Below are 17,968 nucleotides of genomic sequence, written 5' to 3'. Positions count from 1 at the left end.
ACAGTCCTAAAATGAGACCCTAATGGCAATCAGGAGTGGAGGGAAAGGAGAAAATGGAGGTAAACACAGTGCCAAAAAAAAAAAAAAAAAAAAAAAAAGATAGCTTTTACGAGCTAGGGGGGACCTTTGGAATCATAGGTTCCATCATCATCTTGGTTCAACATGAGAAAGTAAAAGAACAAAAACAAAAACCTACTCAGAATATCTGCCTTCACACTCAGGATCCTCAATACTTAATCCAGTTAGTACAATTTACGGAGGGCTTAGATTCCTTAGAGGATGTGAAGGGCGAGCCCTCAAATTTACTTTCTTCTGAATGAGTTTTAACGGCCAGCGATTCTCACGCCTTAAAATCTGAATTCCAATTAGTTTCTCCCAGTGCGTCAAGAAGGCGTGTCCAATCCCCTCTCCTCCCCGCCCTGAAACGGAGCATTCGGCATAGTTTCAGAGGGTGCGTCGACTAAACCACACCAAACCCTCCTAAATTAGCTTGAATCCTATTTGTTTCAACAATTTGGGCCTTATGAATGAATACAGAAATGAATATATTTGCTCGTTCAATTTTCAAACTGGAGAGCTTTACTGAGTTTTACACAGTGCCCCTCGCCGAGCGAGGCGAAAGGGAACGAGTCTAGAGGGGACACGCGTGGGAGACAGCGCCGCGCTTCCGGCAGGGGTCTGGTGGCGCTGGCCACCTCGGTTCTTCCCGGTATAAGTCGGGCTGCCCGGGCACAGGGCGCGCAGGCACAGCGGGCGGGCGGAGCGTCCCCTTCCTCTCTCCTGAACTCCTGAATACTCAGCTGACAGCCCAACTCCATCGCGGCGGGAACGGAAGGCCAATGTCTGGCGGGACCCGGCGCCATAGCGAGGTTGGTCCGGGGCACATCCCGACGCTCGCCTCGGAGAGTCCCAAGCGCATCTCGGTTTCCGGGTGCGAGTAGGAAGCTACTCGGGAAACCCCAGATCCCTCCCTCAGAGGAAAGTAGCCGATAGCGTCCCCGTTTCCAAGGAAACATGCCGGGTCATGACGTCACTTCCGCCGGCTTGTCTGGACTCCAGACTGTTGGAAGGAGAAGAGGAAAACTGAGCAACAGCCACGACGGTGGACGCGAGCGTCTCCTCTCTGCGCATGCGCCCGCTCAGCGGCCTGCTTCTATTTATGTGGGGGATCCAACATGGCGGCTGCGGCGACCCTGGCGATGGCGGTAGAGCCCATCAGAACATAGTAGCGGGGAAGAGGGCACGGTCCACGCTCACGGTGGCGTCGACGGAGACGGCTGAAGGTGGTGGAGGGAAGAAAAGCGACGGAGAACAAGAGGAAGAGCGGACAGGCACGCAGCGCGGCGTAGAAGCGAGCGCCGGCTCGAGCGAAAGCGAAGGGCCAGAACAGTGGGGATGGCGGAGCCGCGCAGAGTGGCGTTCATTAGCCTGTCACCGGTGAGGCGGCGCGAGGCCGAATACCCGGGGGCCGAGCGCGAGCCCGAGTGCCCCCGCGAACCCCCCCGGCTGGAGCCGCAGCCGTACCGCGAGCCGGCCCGGGCGGAGCCACCGGCCCCGCGGGAGCCGGCCCCCCGCTCGGACGCGCAGCCCCCGCCGCGGGAGAAGCCGTTCCCCCAGCGCGAGGTCAGCCGCGCCGAGCCGCCCATGTCGCTGCAGCGCGAGCCCCCGCGGCCCGAGCCGCCGCCGCCGCCGATCCCTCAGCTGCCCTTGCAGCCGCCCCCGCCGCGGGAGTCGGCTTCTCGCGCCGAGCAGCCGCCGCCTCCGCGGGAGACGGTGCGCCTGGAGCTGGTGCTCAAGGACCCCACCGACGAAAGCTGCGTGGAGTTCAGTTACCCGGAGCTGCTGCTGTGCGGAGAACAACGGGTACAGAGGATTCCTCCCTCCCGCCCCAGACCCGGGCAGCCTCAGGACCCGCCGCCTCCCGCGGCTGGTTTGCACCCCGGGACAGCCCCCGGCGCGTCCTGGTCACCCCGAGGGTGGGGTGGAGGGTCCCGGCCGAGCGGGTGGACCGGGCGGGAGCGCGGTGCAGCTCAGCTCCCCGGGGTGGCCGAGGCTCTCCTCGCGACACCGCACCGCGCCTGTTTTTCTCAGCACCTTTCGAAACCTCGGATTTTTCTCTTTTCCTTTCTGCTCCCTACACAAAATCTTGGGGCCCTGCGAGCCGTGTGGCTGGGTTCTTGTGGCGCTGCCGCTGTCTTTCCAATAGATAGGAAGAGAAAACCTTGGGGGACACGCCCCCCAGCCTGAAGCCGAGAGATTGTGTAACCCCTCGTTTCATCCTCATCTTCATCACCGTGGTGCAAGGCGCCTGTGCTGCCGAGCTAGGTTTGCGTGCGGGTGGTTTTTTCTTAATTGAAGGGGATTTAAGAGTAATTAACATTTTCAGAGAATAGGGATTCCACTTTAGGAATGGAGAAATTGGTTAGTTTTCTGATTACTTATTTTTTTCCCCCTCTCGTATTGGCAAACGTTTTAGCATCTTTTTAAAAATTTTAGTTTTGATGGAGTTTGTTCATACTGTCATTGAATGGGTGGGTGTCTCTCCTGCTTTATTGGGTGCCACTCATCATATTCTCATTTGAGTACCATTAATTTATAACTCTGAGTTGTAGGATATTATACTTGGCCATTGTAATTTGTGAAGTATGATGGAAAAAAATCTTGACTTTGAAATTTTAAAAACTTTATTGAAAAGACATAGGTATACCTTTGATGGAACTGGTGAACAATGGGATTGGAACAGCGGTTTGTTGGTAATTGTAATTTTTATTGTTATGGGTTCATCTTTGCAAGTGAGTCAGAAAGGGAGATGATAGAGTAACAGAGAGGGAGAAAGAGAGAGGAGAGAGAGAACATTGTCTTCTGTTTTTAGAGATTATGGCCTTTTGCTTTAGCATGGGTCTCTAATGGACTCCAGAAGTCACTTGGTTTTGTTTTCCTCAACTATCTGTAGTTGAAATGAATGGCTCTTTAGTCAAAAAGTATCATTAAACACTGTTGCCAGATTTTGTTTATATTGTAGCCAGGTAATCTTTTGATCATAAGTTACAAATAGTGTTGTGTGGTCAAATAATTATTAAATGATTTTAAGGAAAATTAATTTTGTTAAGGGTAGGGACTATTTTGGTCACTGTCACATAACATTTTGTCCTCCCTTAGTGCCCTCATCTTGATAAATGTGATGTAATTTTTTTCCCAAAGAAAATTGAAAGTGTATGGAGTATTTTTTGAGTAAATTGTATTAGACCTGCTAATCTAAGTAGGCTTGCAATTTTTGTAATTTTCATAAATTACAGATAAAAAGCATTATCTTTGGATAAAAATACATAATACCAGCTAATGTATAGTGAATTCTTACTATGTGATAGACAGAGTTGCAAGCAGAATACATTGTTTTATCTGGTTTAGTGTAACAGATCATTAGGAAAGAATCATTGTCCCTACTTTAAAAATGAGGCTAACACATAGAGTGATTATATTTAATTTTATTAGTATTTTTTCCATTGTAATAGGGATGCATAGTAAAGCAAAATGTCTGTTAACTAATACTGGTTAAAATTTAGAGCATGATGTCAAAATCAAGTTAAAGTCATAGTACAAATATAAAGACCTTTTTAATAACCTCCTTTATGCTGTAATGTTCATGCCATGATAAATCAATATGTATTTATAATTTTCAAAAAGAAACAAGTTCAGGGAAGAAAGCTTATTTTGACACCCTAGCTTTTGTTAACATTTTGATATCACAACTATTAACAGTCATGTGGTGTTTAAGGATAGGACATTTGCAGTTCCCTCATTGTGCAAGCATCATGGAATGTACTTAACAAACCTAGGTGGTATAGTCTACTACTTTGCCTCCTATTGTGTGCCTGCTGTGTCCTTAAGACATTGTCCTGTAGAGTGTGACTATACCTTCATGTTCTAGGAGAAAGATGAATAATTTGATGTTTATGTTTACTGCATACATAATGTTTATTTAGGGGTTAATTGGTCCAATTTTATCATTGTACATTCAGCCGTATGCCTTTTATCATCCCACAAGTTGTTTTTTTTTTTTTTTTTTTTGCTTCACTATAGATACAAAATACTTCTGCAACAAAAATTTACCAGATTTTCTTGTGATTTCTCCCAGTTAATACATAAGAAATAGTAGAAAGCACTTGTTTAAGTAAAATCATCATAGTTCCATGACAGGAAATCCTAAAGAGAGGCCATCTGAAAGCAAAATGAGTAGCTTAGCCTGGAAAGTATTGATTCCCAAATATTCCTCTCCTTTCCTGGGAATAGTCCACATATTTTGAGAGATGATATAATATTTTCAAAGTAGTTTTAATTTTGGGTTATTGTAATTGAACATAATGTTCTGTAAATATCAGAAGAAAAAAGGGAAGAAAGAGATCTTATAAAATTAGAAGGAAAACGCTCTAAATTTTTTATACAGCCATCTATCACTGAATAAGATTGCAGCTCTAGATCCCAAAGTTGATACATGTGGAATTGGAGGGGAAAAGTGGTACTTGTGAATACCATCTATATGGGGGTGCATTTAAAATCAGTCCCCTTCCATTATGTATAAATGTAATGCACCCATAAAAAAAAGGAAAAAATGAATCAGCCCTTTTATACATGCTAAATGAAAAGTTAAACACAAGTCAACTGAAACTTTTTCTATGACCAGTTTTTATAAATGAGGAAAAGCACAGTTAAATAGAATATGCTGGCAAAACAGAGAAAGCAAAGCCACCTCTCAGGTCATCTGGATGTAGTTGACTAAAGTTTTCCTTGATGCTTCTGTGCAGAATGTGCTGTGGCTGAGGTGGTTCAGGATGAGACCAAGGCAGTATAGACATCTCTATCCTGATAGATTTGTTCACCATTTCTGTCTGAAGAATGATAGTGTGTTTTAGTTTTGGCAGTGATTGATGTACAAGGAAAAAAACTTGTTGTAAATCAGAACACAGAAAATTTTGTGAACATGAATAATTGGATGATTACTATAAAGAGAAAAATAAGTAACTGTAGTATTAATGTAACTGTACTAAAGAATTCTCTGGGACTGGGATTGTGGCTCAGTGGTAGAGTGCTCGTCTAGCACTCATGAGGCACTGGATTCCATTTTCAATACCACATAAAAATAAATAAATAAAGGTGTTGTGCCCATCTACAACTAAAAAACAAATATTAAAAAAGAATTCTCTGGCATTCTGTTGTTTGTTCCATTGCATATTTTGGATAAAGTTGGATGAAAGATCAGGAAATGATGTTAATAAGAGCAAAGGGCAAAATTTTGCACATGGATAGTTAGGGTAGCTGGTAATTTTTGGATTATTTTTTCACCTAAAAAAAAATAAAAGAATCATACTTTGATTGAAGGAGGAGAGGTATTTTTAACTATAAAAGAAAAATAAATCTGGGCTGGGGTTGTGGCTCAGTGGCAGAGCGCTTGCCTAGCATGTGTGAGGCACTGGGTTTGATTCTCTGCACTGCCTATCAATACATAAAATAAAGGTCCATTGACAACTAAAAAATATTTTAAAAAAAGGAAAAATGAATCATTTTCTTAAATTTATTTTTATGGACCATCAGGAGTAAATAAAAATATTCTTTGAAACCTGTATAGAGTACATAAAATATTTTAGAATAACACATAAAGTTTTTTTTGTGTGTGTGTGTGCTGGGGATTGAACCCAGGGCTTTATATATGAGAGGCAAGCACTCTATCAACTGATCTATATCACTAGCCCCTAAAGATGATTCTTAATAAAAATATAGCTCCCTGTGTGGATATCTACACATATGAAATGGATAAGACTGGTAGAAAGACGTACTATTTGGACTTCACAGTGACTTGAAGGGGCAGTTTAAAATAATAATAGCAGAACATGGTTATTGCTCACTGACCCTTAATTTTAGCCTTAAGGCTATACCTGAACATCTCTAGTATTTCTTATTTCCTTACCAGTGTATTCTTTTTTTTTTTTAATATTTTATTTATTTATTTAGTTTTTGGCAGACACAACATCTTTGTTTGTATGTGGTGCTGAGAATTGAACCCGGGCTGCATGCATGCCTGGCGAGCGTGCTACCGCTTGAGCCACATCCCCAGCCCCTTTACCAGTGTATTCTTGCTAGTTTATTTTCTTTTGGGTAATGTTTATATTTTTCATTGATAACTCCAACTGGGATAAGGCATTCTACAAATTTATTACTTATTACAGTTATAAAAATTTATTCTAAAGTAAACTTTTTAAGCCTTAAGAAGTATCCTTTTATTCTAATGACCTAAGTGTGATGAATTGTTTTGTCTTCATTCTGCCCATGGTTTCCTATCAGATGTTTTAGACTGATCATATCTCAGCCTTTATGTCTAGGATGAAGCGTCTCGGTTCCAAAGTATGGAAATCTTTGCCTCTTCTGCATTTTTTTCCCCTGTCCTTCATGGTCACTCAAATCTATACAGTATTCGAGTTGTAATATACTTTTTTTTGGGGGGGGGTACCAGGGATTGAACCCAGGGGCGCACAACCCTGAGCCACATCCCCAGCCCTTTTTTTATTTTTTATTTTGAGACAGGGTCTTGGGGAAGTTGCTGAGGCTGGCTTTGAATTTGTGATCCTCCTGCCTCAGCCTCTTGAGTCACTGGGATTACAGGTGTGCGCCACTGTGCCTGGCCCATACTTTCATTTTTAAGTAATCAAAGATACCACTTAAGCAAAACATCTAGTCTTTCTTTTTAAACATTTACTTTCAAATCAATTGTCTGAAATTAGATAAAAATAATATTTTTAAAAAGTAGCTCTGTATTTTGACTTTTTTGTGTGTGTAAATTGAAAACCATATATAAAATTGTGTCTGCTGAAGTAGTGAACCTGAGTAAAGGTTGTGATTTGTTTGTTTTGGCAACAGATGGTAAATATAGGATCCTAGCTGTTGGGTGCAAGCATGCGCTCTCTCTGCCCGTGTGTGTGTGCATGTGTGTTGTGGGGTTTTTTGTGTTTTTTTTGGTACTGGGGATTGAACTCAGGGGCACATGACCACTGAGCCACATCCCCAGCCCTATTTTGTATTTTATTTAGAGACAGGGTCTCACTGAGTTGCTTAGCGCTTCATCGTTGCTGAGGCTGGCTTTGAACTCGCGATCCTCCTGCCTCAGCTTCCTGAGCCGCTGGGATTACAGGCGTGTGCCACCATGCCCGGTGCATGTGCGTTTTGAACTGCGTATTTTACAATAAAATTTCACTGTCCCCTGCTAAAAGAAAGCCATGGTAATGTAAACTTTTCGCAGTTACTTGTCTTTTCTACCTTTGTTTAAAAATAATATATACTCCCTGAACATATATCCATTGACAAGAGATAGAGAGGATATAGAAATTGTTGATTCTGGGTCTCATCAGAAAGCTGGGGAGGCTGAAGATACTGGAGTAATAACTCATAGATGATTAAATGTTTAATTAATTTCTAGACATTCTTTTAGAGACATTTCCTGACCAAAGCAGTTAAGCTTTATTAGGGAAGATGTCAAGCTGGAGTTATGTATGTTTTCATTTTTACCTAATGTTTTGGGGAATTTTCACCTTATTATTTTGGATGAGGTGATCGCATGACTATTTTTCAAGTAGAGTCAGTTTGGATTGTTACATTCTTGGACACCAAAAAGCTAGAAGTATATAAGTCTACCAAAACTGCAAATATTTTCTTGTTATGAATCAGCAATTCTTTTTTAGTTACTTTTAATCCTACTAATTTGCTTGTTTGCAGTAGGAAAAAGTGATTCTCATTATTGATTAAATTTCAGAATACATTCAACTGTGAATGATAATAATTAAAGTAATTATACAATGTATAATTATTGAATACACATTAAATGTTATTGAATATAATTGCATATTCAATTATATTGAAAGATAATTGAAGTAGTTAATGTATATCAATAATAATAATAGTTGAAGTAATACTAATACTTTCTTTTCTTTTTCCTATTCACTTTGAATCAGAAGAAGATTGTTCATACAGAAGACCCATTTAATGATGAGCATCGGGAGAAGCAAGAGGTAGAAATGTTGGCTAAGAAGTTTGAAATGAAATATGTGAGTATAATAGTGTTTGGATAGGTGGTTTTATCCTACTGTTCTATTTTCTTTTCATGGCTGGTTGGGAGGGTTTATAAATATCCATTGCCTGCCTTGTCTTGTTCTCACAAATTGAACCCAAATGAATGGTAAGAGTTTGATTACATTTGTGATGGTTGTAGTAGTAGACACCATTTGTTATAGTCCTTCTAGAGTCCAGAAAGCTGGCTTAACATATATTATCTCCAGTTTTTATAACAATACCACAAGATAAGTAATATTGTCCATATTTTACAGATGAAGAAATAGGCTCTGAGCCCAGTTGATCTGTGTTTCACAGTGACAAGAACAGGTAGCAGCACATCCATACTATCTAGCTCTAACCTTGTGCCTTTTCCATTATGGGGAAGCACTCTGTTTTAATTCGCTTGGTGTAGTAGTTTTTGAACCTTTCTTTTAAAAGTTTAAGAGAGTTAGTGTGTGAGCTATACTTCTAGGTCATTTGGATCATTCTCAATCAGAAGCAACACAAAATTTCTTTGAAAGCGTCTGTTTATCTTAAATATTCATGTACATTCTATATTCTATGCCATATTATATTAGTTCTTATTTTATATAAAAATGATTTTTATTGCCTCAGATTTTCTAGTATAATTTGTAGGAAGCTCCCCAACCCCCCATCTTTAACTATGGCTTTAACTACTCTTTGGCACTTTGCTAAAAAAATAACCCAGATGAGAAAATCAGATCCCTTTTGATTCTTCCATGAACATTGAGAAGTATTTTATAGAGATAGGATATCAGCTCACACTGGCCCTGCCATTTATATTATCCTCAAAATGCAACATGGTTGACTTTTTGGTGGCTCCTTGTGGTAATTAAGAAACCATTTGTGGGTGATAGAAATATACAAGAAAAGATTAGAATTTTTGTCAGTTTCTAGGCTTACTTTGCTACCTGCTGATTGTGTCCTTTAGATGAGGTTATTTAGCCTCTTAGGGTCACATTTTTTAATAAATCAATTTTCAAGATTTTTTCAGAGACCCTTCTGGGTCTGTATTCTGTGACTATATAATAATAAATTTAGAGATGAACTGGTGGGTATTTTAATAAAAAGGATAGTAAAAGTTGTTAACTCTAATTTGTAATTTTTTAATTATAGTATAACTTTGTGAGATTATACTGTATTGCTATGTATAAGTCCTAAAATGCTGTGTTTTGTATACAAATTATACATTGTTTAATGTGTTTAATCAAGCAGTGCATTTACATGGTTTAAAATTTTTTAATAACTATAAAGTGACAAATTTTCTTTATTGTATTTCCCACTCATTTAATCCCACTTCCTAGGCAGATAACGTGTTGGGTGGGTCCTTTTAGAGATGTTATATGTGCATGTCTCTCCCTCCATATACATATGTATACATATATATATGTATATGCACATATATATGCATACATATACAATTACATACACAAATATGCACACCCTCTAGTCCATGCCACCCACTTGTTATACATGTTTTCAGAATACTATACATCCTTGTACTCTTTACTTTTTTGCATTTTCTATATCTTAGAGATTTTTTTTCTACTTCTCAGAACAAAGAGCATATGCTCTTTTTATTTAAGGCTTTTAAAATTATTTATTTATTTATTGGTACTGGGGGGTTGAACTCGGGGGCATTGAGCCACATCCCCAGCCCTATTTTTTTTTTTTTAATTTAATGACGGAGTCACTGAGTTGTTTAGCTCCTTGCTTTTGCTGAGGCTGGCTTTGAACTCTTGATACTCCTCCATCAGCCTCCCGAGTTGCTGGGATTACAGGTGTGCGCCACCATGCCTGGCTATGTATGATATTTTATTGTATGGAAATATCAGTTTATTTAACTAGTCCCCACATGGTTTAGGTTGTTTAAAAAATTTTTGCTCTTATAAATGGTGCTGCAGTAAATTATTTTATTAAAGTGTCATTTTACACATTTTCAAATTTATCTGCAAGACAAATTTATATAAGGGGAAGACTTGGTCAAAGTTTTATATATTTATCATTTTGCTATGTGTCACTAAATTTTCAGATTCCACTTCTTCCAGCTTGATAATTAGAGTGGGTTTTTGTTGTTGTTGTTGTTGTTTTGCCATGGATTATTAAAAAAAAAAAAAAATTGCCCTTTGCAAATTGAAAAGATCCTGTACATACTATGACTCAGTGTGACTCAAGATTCGACTTGTAATGTGACTCAGCATGTGACGACATCCTGCCTCCAAGTTAGCAATAATCTTCTTGGGGTCCCCTGGGTTAGCATTTGGCATAGAAAAACCTGTGTTCTGATGTTGTGTGATATATAAGATTGAGTTTCAAACAATTTGAATATATCCAGACATTGTCATTATGCCCAGATAAAATACTACTCATTTTTTCTTTTTCTTTTTTGTAATGCTGGGGATTGAAACCCAGTGCCTTGTACATGCAAGGCAAGCACTCTACTGAGCTATCCCCAGCCCCTACCCCCCAGCCAGAGTCTCAACTAAGTTGTTGAGGCTGACCTCAAACTTGTGATCCTCCTGCCTCAACCTCACAAGTCACTGGGATTTCAGACATGCGCCACTGCATCCCACTTGAAATACTACTCTTATTATAGCCCAAATTAATGTGGTATGATTCTTCCCTAAATTTTTATTTTCCCTACTTTCACTTCCATTCTAATTAGAGATTTACAATGTACTATATTGTGAAATTTTATGTACATGAACCTAAATGCATGTTATAATTATCATATCTGTGTTAAATTTATATGTGTGTGTGTGTGTGTGTGTGTGTGTGTATATATATATATATATATACACACACACACACACACACACACATATTATTTGGAAACTTTTAAGAAAATTATGAGGCCAGAAGTAACCTGAGAGAAGATAATTCATCTGGCTCTAGGTCATCACAAAAGATTTCTTAAATGGATATTTAGGGGTAGCAAATACAGATGTTTTACTAGTTGGAAACCAGAAATTATAGGGAGTATAAAGTTGTAAAATTGCATTTACAGGGTTCCTGCTGTTGTATTCTATCTCATTTTTATGGCTATGGTTCTATTTCTTGTTACTGCTTTTATGCTCAGATAATATGACAATTCATGTTTACCAACAATTTGTACATGGTTTTTTGGGTAAAGGGCAATGTTCTGTTAAATACTTATCAGTACCTGTTGACATTTGTATACTAATATTACTAATAGAGTATGCTAATTGCATACTATTTGTATGTAAATCTTTTAAAATAGGTGATTCCAAGTTTTAATATTTCTACTTCTCAATAAACTCCAGCTTAGTCTCATTGGTTACTGGAAGCAGGATTCAGAAGGCATGGGAACCTTACTCTTCCCAGTTAAGCTAAAATTCCAGATTCCCGCACAACTTTTAGATGGTTTCTAGGTGGTATATGTCTTTTCTTGAGGCCATCTATGCTCTAGAACAGGGAATGAGGTTCCGTTTAATGGTTATAGATTTGTTTTCTTCACTTTGTAAGATATAGGATAACCTGTGATGCTTGTAAGGTTTCTCTGTGACTTATTTTGCTTCTGTTACCCCAGCTATCATGAAAGATCATGCTCTTAGAATTGAATATAAATTCAGTAATCTGAATAAAAGTTTGTCTAGCATACTACTCATGCCTGTCAGGGACTCAGTTAAGACTTTGGTTATGAGTGACTCCCTAATAGGAACACATGTATTCTGCCTACTGTTTAATTCTGTGTGATTTTGGACTCAAAGAGTACTAGTAACTGTACACTTATTTTGAAAGAGAGGACAAGCTGGGCACCTCTAATCCTAGCAACTCCAGAGGCTGAGGCAGGAGGATCTCAACTTTAAGGCCAGCCTCGGCAATTTTTTATAGACCTTGCTTAAAATTTGAAAAAGGGCTGGTGATATATCTCAGTGGCAGAACACCCCGGGTTCAATTCCCAGTATTACCTCATATGAGGCCAAGATAGATTTAATAATATTAAAGAAATTCTGAACAGGCTTATAAATAGAACAGTTGATGAAATAATACTAACTTTACTCAAAGACAAATTATATTTCTAAAATCTTGATTTCTTTTGATGTAGATTATAAAATTGATTTTTGTTCAGATAGATTTTAAAGAATTGTAGTATTTTAAAAATTGTACAATACTTGGTAAGTGACTTCTTCACAATAAATACTACTTAGTTGAATGGAAATAAATATAATTTTGTACTTAAAATAATTATGTATTATGTTTTAAAAGTGTTCTCAAATGTGGTACTGATATAAGTGGATGTTATAAAAACATTTATGTTCTCTTTCTGGGAATTTTAAGAATTATATCAGTTATTCATTATTGATTAATCATATCTGCTTAGGAGTTAAAACTTCCTTGGGGATTTCCTAGGGTCTGGTTTTCCTGTTTTGTTTATAACATTAGGTCTGACTTCTAAGGATCAACTTATAGGTCTCTAGTTAAAGGAGTTTGGACAAACTTATTAACATCGCCACAAGATAAATTCTACTTGCAAAACACAAATACCAGTGTGTTTAGTGTTCTGTAGATCAGCAGTATATTATATATACCACTGACCCACCATATCTGCAGTTTTTGCATCTGTGTATTCAACCAACTACAGATCAAAAATACAGTCCCCTCTAAATTGCACCTGTACAGAACATGTAAAGACTTTTTTCTTGTCATTATTCCCTAAGTGATATAGTTCAACCACTATTTATGTAGTATTCACATTGTGTTAGTTATTATAGATATCTAGAGATAATTTAAAGTATACAGGGTAATAGGTTATACGTAAATACTTTGCCCTTTTTTTGTGGGGGGTGAGGGTTACTGGGGATTGAACCCAGGAGTACTTTACCACTGAGCTACATCCCTACCCCTTTTTATTTTTTATTTTGAGACACAGTTGCTGAGGGCCTTGCTAAGTTGTCCAGTCTCACTTTGAACTTACAATCCTCCTGCCTCAGCTTCCCGAGTTGCTGAGTTTATAGGAATGCACCAATGTACCTAGTTAGCTATACTTTGCCATTGTGTATAAGAGATTGAGCATCTGGAGATTTTTGGTTATCTGTGAAGGATCACGGAATTAATTCAGGATACTGAGAGATGACTCTATGTAGTAAAAATATGAAATAACTTTTTAAAACACACCAGAAGGGGAAGAGGGGTCTTAAAGGCAAGGTAGAATTTCTAGCTCAAATAGTAGTTTTCTGCAGTTACCAGTTCTGATTGCTTGCTATGACATGCCTTTTTAATTCCATGGTCTCTTTGAGCTATATAAGTTTTTTCACCTTCTTTTAGAACTGTTGAGAATCTGCAGTTTTAGGATATTTGGGATGAAGGACTTTTGTCTGTAAGTGATAATTATAGAAATCTCTGTATAGTATTGCTATGCTGTGTAGTCAACTCTTGGCTTTCTTTCCAGTGATTTTACTGGCAAGTGAATAGATAGAGATAAAGTTGTGGCAGGGCTTGGGCAAATAGGGAAGCTTTGGTGACTAAGGGATGCTTATTAGTCGTAAGATGGGAGTCTTTCTTAGGAATCAGTATCTCTTACTTGCTTCTTCTGCTGTATGTGATTAGTGAATATTGGTTATTAGTTTCATTTACATTAGTTAGAGGTAGTGAGTGGTACTATTCTAAGAATATCCTGTTTGTTTTCCAGTTTAGTAATCATACTGCATTGTCTTGATACACTGATTATCAAGTTAGGCAGGTACTAATGACTCAGTAATATTCTGAGTCATAGTGAACTAGTACCTAGAGGGATTGATTTAAAGGGGTTTCTTTATTTTAGATTCAGCAAACTTTGAGGGTTTTTTTGTTTAGAAATAAATTATTTAATTATTTTTGTTTAGAAATAAATAATTAAATTATTTAATTATTTAATAATTATTTTGATAAGATCTGTTTAATAGATAACCTTATAATATCAACAATAGCAAAAGTCCAGAAAATTTATCAAGTAATACTTTGATTTTACTATAGGGAGTTTACTAAGGATGCTGAAGAGGGAGCAGTTCTAAATGTGTTTATCTGGTAGCAAAGACCCTAATATAACTCCCTGCCAATCTGTCTTTGAGTTCCTTCAGATAAAATTTTAATGTTATAAATTAATATATATGTTCCTTTTTCACAACTGTTAAGAATTTGGTTCAAGTTTTTATATAGTTTGCACATCATTGGATTTTAGCAGAATTAGGAACTGGAGGTTGGAGAATAGAAAAGGGGAGGAATGGCAGAAGATAGGTGAGGGGATAGTTTTGCCAGAGGCCAAAAGGTGAAGAAAAGTAAACTGAAACCAGAAAAATGTACCCTAGTGGCCTCTGTGATGGTAGGAACTGGGATGTGCTTAATATGAAATGTTTTGATAGAAAGCTATTAATAAGTGGAACCAAGCCTAGGATTGGAGAAAAAGTTGCTCTCCTGTACAATTGTGTCAAACGCAGGTTGTCGAGAATTCTTTCCATAGAATAGATGGGAGGCAGAACCCTAGAAGTCCAGAACTTTGGTGTTTGAACATTTGGTGGGTTAAACCTAAAAGAATTTCTTAAATGGGTGGTACATATACTTAATAAAAACTCAAAAGATATAAAAGGTAATATGATAAAAAATAAGTCTCTTACTGGGCACGATGGCACACGCCATCCTAACATCCTAACAGCTCCAGAGGCTGAGGCAGGAGGATCATGAGTTCAAAGCCATCCTCAGCAAAAGTGAAGCGCTAGCAACTCAGTGAGACCCTGTCTCTAAATAAAATACAATATAGGGCTAGGGATGGGGCTCAGTGGTGGAGTCATTATTCCCTAAGTGATATAGTTCAACCACTATTTATATAGTATTCACATTGTGTTAGTTATTATAGATATCTAGAGATAATTTAAAGTATACAGGGTAATAGGTTATACATAAATACTTTGCTCTTTTTTGACGGGGTGAGTTCAATCCCTGGTACCTTAAAAAAAAAAAAAAAAAGATAAAGAAAAAGAAAAATCTCTCCTATCCCTGACTCCCAGCTAACTATTTCTCTCCTCAGAGAGCTACTGTTTGAGTTTCTGTCCCAGGGAGCTATGTGTACTTAAGCATATACACATTTCAAAGTTCTTTTTTGTTTGTATATGCAAATGAATAAATACAGAAAAATAAAAACCAGATATTCATTCATAAGCCCAATGCTAGGCATAACCACTGATTATAGTTTGATGTATACCCTTTCAAGGCTTTAAAAAATGCAACATGCAATTACGTTACTCTTGCAATAAAAAATATTTTTTAAATTACCTGAGTAATACATGAAGATGATCCTGTTTTTAATAAACAAATTCAGATGATGCCTATTAAGCCAAAGTCATATTCACTACTGCCTTCAATTATATCATTTTCTATCAGTAATAACCATGGTCATGTAGTCTTTGAGCATTTTATATATATCTACAGATTTATATTGCTGTTTTTCATAAATGAGATCATCTTGCTCAATGATAGAGGAGAGAATAATGTCTGGTTATTTAAGTATTGTCTCCAGTTAGATTAAACACATTTTCTGAAATTTAGTAAATACCATCGTGTTTTTTCTGTGAATAAAGTGACCTGTAAATAACATTTGGCAAACTATTTTTGTTACCTTCTATATTAATAACTATTCATCTGCCATGTTGTTTTTAAATGTCTTTTAGCATTGAATGATATGTCAGTTTATGTAATTTATACACTTATCATTGTTATGATGGTATCATTAATATAATGAATGTGTGGTGAAGATCTTATACTTGTAAGATCATGTTTTGGGATGCATTTTGGCCAAGTTAATACTGTTAAGATCAAGTAAAGTTTTAGCTCTGTGTACTCTCATTAATATGATTCATACTTACTTAATAACACTACCAATTGACTTCATATATTAGCAGTCATTGTTTCTGGTGGCAACAAACTGATCATCTTGACTAAAATAAAATGCCTCCTATATCTGATTACCTATGAACTGTTTACTCTTCTGCATATGTATGATTGAGATTATTACAACAGAAACTGTTATTTTGTTTTTTGTTTTCCCTAGGTGAATATTAATAGGCAGCTAGTTGTGCCTACACCAAAACCAAAAACAAACAAAATTGGATTAGGAGAGCAGAAAAAAGTAATCATGATTTTAATTAGAAAGCCTCTAGGAAGAAAAATTGGAAACATGGTGGGTATTGTATTGTTTCCAGGTCTGAACTGTGAAGGACAGCAGAATTCAGAGGAGTTATGTCTTCCACATAAGGGGAAAGCATAAGGAAAGACAAGATAAGCAGGTGTGTTTGTAGGAGCATCAGTATGTAGTTTGAATCAAAGTGTTCATGTTACAAAATAGTAACAAAAAAATTTGGATAGGTAGGTTGAGTCAACCTGTAGAATGTATTTAACTGGTATCATATAAGGGTTTTGAATTTATCTTATGATAAATAGGACTCTTTTGGAGCATTTTGAGCAGGTAAATGATATAAAATGTTATTTAGAAATATTAATTAGTTGGTATTATGCAGGATAAGTTTGAGGGAAGAGAGGTTAATTAGGGCATTCATTACATTTAGGTGAAAACAATGGCCAGCTTTCTAACTTTGGAGTTAGAATTGGAAAGAAGCTATAAATGTGACACACAGCCTGGGGCTGACCGTTTTTTTCCTATGTTTTTAAAAATTTATATATAACAGTGGAATGCATTACAATTCTTATTACATATATAGAGCACAATTTTTCATATCTCTGGTTGTATACATAGTATATTCACACCAATTTGTGTCTTCGAACGTGAATAATTATATGAATGAAATAGAAATAATAATCCTGGATTTGATCCTCAGCACTCTGGGGAATAAAAAGGTTAATAATGAAGGGCTTTTAAGATGAGCATTATTGCCAGGCACAGTGGTGCCTGCCTGTAATCCCAGCAGCTAGAGTGGCTGAGACAAGAGGATCATGATCATCATCAAAGTCAACTTCAGCAACGGCAAGGCGTGAAGCAACTCAGTGAGACCCTGTCTCTAAATAAAATACAAAATATGGCTGGGGATGTGGCTCAGGGTGAAGTGCCCCTGAGTTAATCCTTGGTACAAAAAAAGTTGGGGGCATTATTGAGGTATAATATATAAATAAATATAGTTTATCAATTTTTTTTTTTTTTTTTAGCACTGGGGATTGAACCAGGATAGGCAAATGCTATATCTGAGCTATACCCCAGCCCCAATTCATTGATTTTTCAGTGTACAATTGATTGAATTTTTGACAAATGCATATAATCTTGTAACCTCTACTACAGTCTTAATAAGGAATATTTATATTTCTGTCATTCCACAAAGTTCCTTTGAACATCTCCACAGAGTTCTTACCTCCAGCCCTAGCCCTTGGCAACCTGCGGTCTATTTCCTATTACTTTAGTGTTTTGTTTGCTTTTGCAGTTTCCTACCAATAGATCTTATGTCTCTGTGTCTGGGTTCTTTTAGTGAGCATAGTGCTTTTGAAATTTATCTACATGTTGCATGTGTCAGAAGTTCCTTCTTTATTGCTGAGTAGTAATCTGTTGTATGGATTATATATATATCACAGTTGTTTATCCATTCACCACATGATGCGCATTATATTGGTTCCAGTTTTAGGCTGTAATGAATAAAGGTGTCTTAAACATTAGGGTTATAGTTGTATGGATATAGTTTTCATTTCTCTTGTGGATATTTATGTAAGAGTGGGATTGTTAGGACACAAGGTATAACTGTATGATTGACTTTATAAGAAACTATCAAACTGTTTTCCAAAATGGCTATATCACTTGTATTCCCATTAGTGATGTACAATATGTCAAATTGTTCTACATCCTTGTTTACAATTG

At 37.4% G+C, this 17,968-nt stretch overlaps 1 protein-coding gene and 1 long non-coding RNA gene across 5 annotated transcripts in view; one reads left to right on the top strand and one right to left on the bottom strand.

Moving 5' to 3' along the window:
* Positions 1 to 556: 556 nt before the first annotated feature.
* LOC139705529 (uncharacterized) lies at positions 557 to 2,182 on the bottom strand. 2 transcript variants are annotated; one of them, XR_011707449.1, is made up of 2 exons: positions 2,095 to 2,182; positions 557 to 1,060 (listed from the first exon to the last, which is right to left on the bottom strand). It is a non-coding gene; the product is annotated as an uncharacterized lncRNA (long non-coding RNA). The 2 variants fall into 2 exon arrangements; XR_011707448.1 differs by lacking the exon at positions 2,095 to 2,182 and adding an exon at positions 1,834 to 2,071.
* The window catches only part of Ubn2 (ubinuclein 2), an 80,567-nt gene continuing 63,619 nt past the window's right edge, over positions 1,021 to 17,968 (top strand). For 2 of the 3 annotated variants that reach the window (XM_027952215.2, XM_027952214.2), the window contains exons 1-2: positions 1,021 to 1,863; positions 7,998 to 8,090. In XM_027952215.2, coding sequence (XP_027808016.2) covers positions 1,396 to 1,863; positions 7,998 to 8,090 — 561 coding nt within the window. In that variant the 5' untranslated portion in view covers positions 1,021 to 1,395. The remainder of the gene's footprint in view (positions 1,864 to 7,997; positions 8,091 to 17,968) is intronic. The other variant, XM_071611742.1, reaches the window with a different exon arrangement.

The sequence above is a fragment of the Marmota flaviventris genome, chromosome 1 (assembly GCF_047511675.1).
Source record: "Marmota flaviventris isolate mMarFla1 chromosome 1, mMarFla1.hap1, whole genome shotgun sequence".
In the NCBI taxonomy this organism is placed as follows: domain Eukaryota; kingdom Metazoa; phylum Chordata; class Mammalia; order Rodentia; family Sciuridae; genus Marmota; species Marmota flaviventris.
Note: the sequence above shows the minus strand (reverse complement) of the source record. Positions and strands in the feature narration are given on the sequence as shown.